Genomic DNA, 2,262 nt, shown 5'->3' with positions numbered 1-2,262 from the left:
GGGCAGGGGCTTCTAGCAATGCCTGCTTCAAGGCTTCAAAAGCCTCTTTCATTTCTCGAGTCCATATCCACTCCTGAGACTCCCAGTTTCCTTCATAAAGTGGCTTTGCTATTTCAGCAAATCCCGGGATCCACAACCGACAATAGCCCACTGAGCCCAGGAGTTCCCATACTCCTTGGGCCGATCGTGGTTTGCGGATATGCAGCATAGTCTCTTTCATAGTGGCTGTCAGCCACYGCTTCCCTTGGATCTGTGCTTTCTTGGCGCTGACTCTGTAGTAAATCTTCAGTACCCCTTTTACAGTCCTCCTCAGTCGCTCCCGCTATTAATAAGCTGTCCCGATATCCCTTTCTGTAAATCTTCCCATTCGAAGGCAAAGATTTCTTGTCTCTTCTCTGCTAGTATTAAACTGAAGAATGCATCCTTAAAATCCAGTACTGTATAATAGCCCATAGATGGGGGGAGTGTGCTAAGCAGAGTATACGGATCCTATTGATATGTGGGGTTATTCCTGTCTTCGCCTCCTTCGTCATGGGATACTGTCTCACTCTCACCGGCCTGGCCCCTGGTTTCAGTTCCACAATTATTGGGGCTCTATGGGCAGCCCTCCCGACCCCCGCTGTTTCTGCCCAGACCTCAGGGATCTTCTCTACCCATTCCATTATTTCCTGGGTAATCCCTTCTATTCTCCTAGGCTGATATATTCGATATTCATCTTCCAACCTCATCGTCAAAACATGTAAAGGATTTCCCTCCCCATCACTTATTTTTACACCTCCTTCCTCAAAATGTATTCTGGCCCTAAGCTTAGTTAATAAATCTCTTCCTAATAACGGGGCAGGACATTCCGGAACATATATAAAAGAATGCGTAACCTGTTTTGTCCCCAGATACACCCACCGATTTGTGGTCCAGTGATAGGGTTTCACTCCGTTAACCCCCTGAACCAGACTGGTCCTTTCAGCCAGTTTCCCTGTATTTTTATTTAAAACCGAATGTTCAGCCCCGGTATCTACTAAGAATCCTATCYGCTTCCCTTCCACTCCAAGCGTTACCCAGGACTCGGGGAAGGGGGCCGAGTCCCGACACCCTCAGTCGCTTTCCTCTCCGTGCTCAGCCATCAGTACTTGGACTCGCCTTTTATAATTCTGGAGCCCTCCTCCTTCCCCAATTTTTTCCTTCTTCCTCTCTGGACATTCATTCTTCCAGTGCCCCCTCTTTTTACATATCGCACATTGATCGCGCTCCAACCTTCCTCTTCCTTCCCTTTTCCCACTTGCCGCTGTACTCTCTATTCCTCCTTTCCCTGCATACAGGATCTTAGCTAACTCCTTTTGATTCCGTCTGTTCTCTCGGGCTTGGAATTCCTGATCCTCCTTCCTTATTCTCTCCTGTCTCTCCTCTGGTGTTTCTCGGTTATTATAAACCTTCCCTGCTACTTTTAACAGATCTTGTACTGTCTGTTCCCCCAATCCTGTCTGACCGCATTAACCTTAGCCAAATTGGTGGGTTTACGTGCTGCTGCTCGCAGCCCTGCCATCAGAGTCTGGTGGTATATTCGGAGAYGCTCCCTACCTTCAGCCTGGTTGAAGTCCCACGGAGGTCTCGCAAGAGGGAATCCGTCATCTATCAGGTGGGGTTGGGTGGTGGGTCGCCCATCTACCCCAGGTACACACTTACGCACTTCTGCTAGGATTCTCTCCCGTTCCTCTGTGGTGAACAAAATTTTTAACAATTGTTGACAATCATCCCAAGTGGGATTGTGAGTGAACAGTATAGACTCTATAAGGTCTATTAAGGCCGCAGGTTTTTCCGAAAATGAYGGATTTTGACTCTTCCAGTTATATAGATCGCTGGAAGAAAATGGCCAATATTGATAAGTTCTCTCCCCGTCTGGCCCTGAGCGTAGGGCTCGGAGTGGGTACATTTGTACCCTTGAACTTCGCAGTTCATATTCCCTCCGCTGTGTGTGTCCCGGCACCCCATTATTCACACCCTGGGGTTCATCTCTTCCCAGAGGTGACCCCAACTCCGTAGTTGAGGTAACCCTTGAAGACGAGAGAGCTCCTGCTGGAGTGACTGGTGCCGGAGCATAAGGCGGGGGATTTTCATCTCCCAATTCCTCTAAACTGGGATAAGTCTGCAAATTTTGAAGAATTTCCAGCTTCTTCTTATCCCCTTTTCCCACATTAGTTGCCAATAATGCGTGAGTTTCTTTAACCTCCAAAGCATCTAGATTATGACTAATAAATGGCCTCAGCC

The 2,262-nt window shown here is 48.1% G+C and overlaps 1 protein-coding gene across 1 annotated transcript in view; it reads right to left on the bottom strand.

The window, feature by feature from the left end:
- Positions 1 to 2,017, bottom strand: part of LOC112945822 — a 4,247-nt gene extending 2,230 nt beyond the window's left edge. The window contains 3 exon segments of the mRNA XM_026037494.1: positions 324 to 488; positions 491 to 1,480; positions 1,483 to 2,017. Coding sequence (XP_025893279.1) covers positions 324 to 488; positions 491 to 1,480; positions 1,483 to 1,927 — 1,600 coding nt within the window. The 5' untranslated portion in view covers positions 1,928 to 2,017.
- Positions 2,018 to 2,262: the final 245 nt, after the last annotated feature.

This window comes from Nothoprocta perdicaria, unplaced genomic scaffold (genome assembly GCF_003342845.1).
Source record: "Nothoprocta perdicaria isolate Ctin4 unplaced genomic scaffold, notPer1 scaffold_2, whole genome shotgun sequence".
In the NCBI taxonomy this organism is placed as follows: Eukaryota; Metazoa; Chordata; class Aves; order Tinamiformes; family Tinamidae; genus Nothoprocta; species Nothoprocta perdicaria.
Note: the sequence above shows the minus strand (reverse complement) of the source record. Positions and strands in the feature narration are given on the sequence as shown.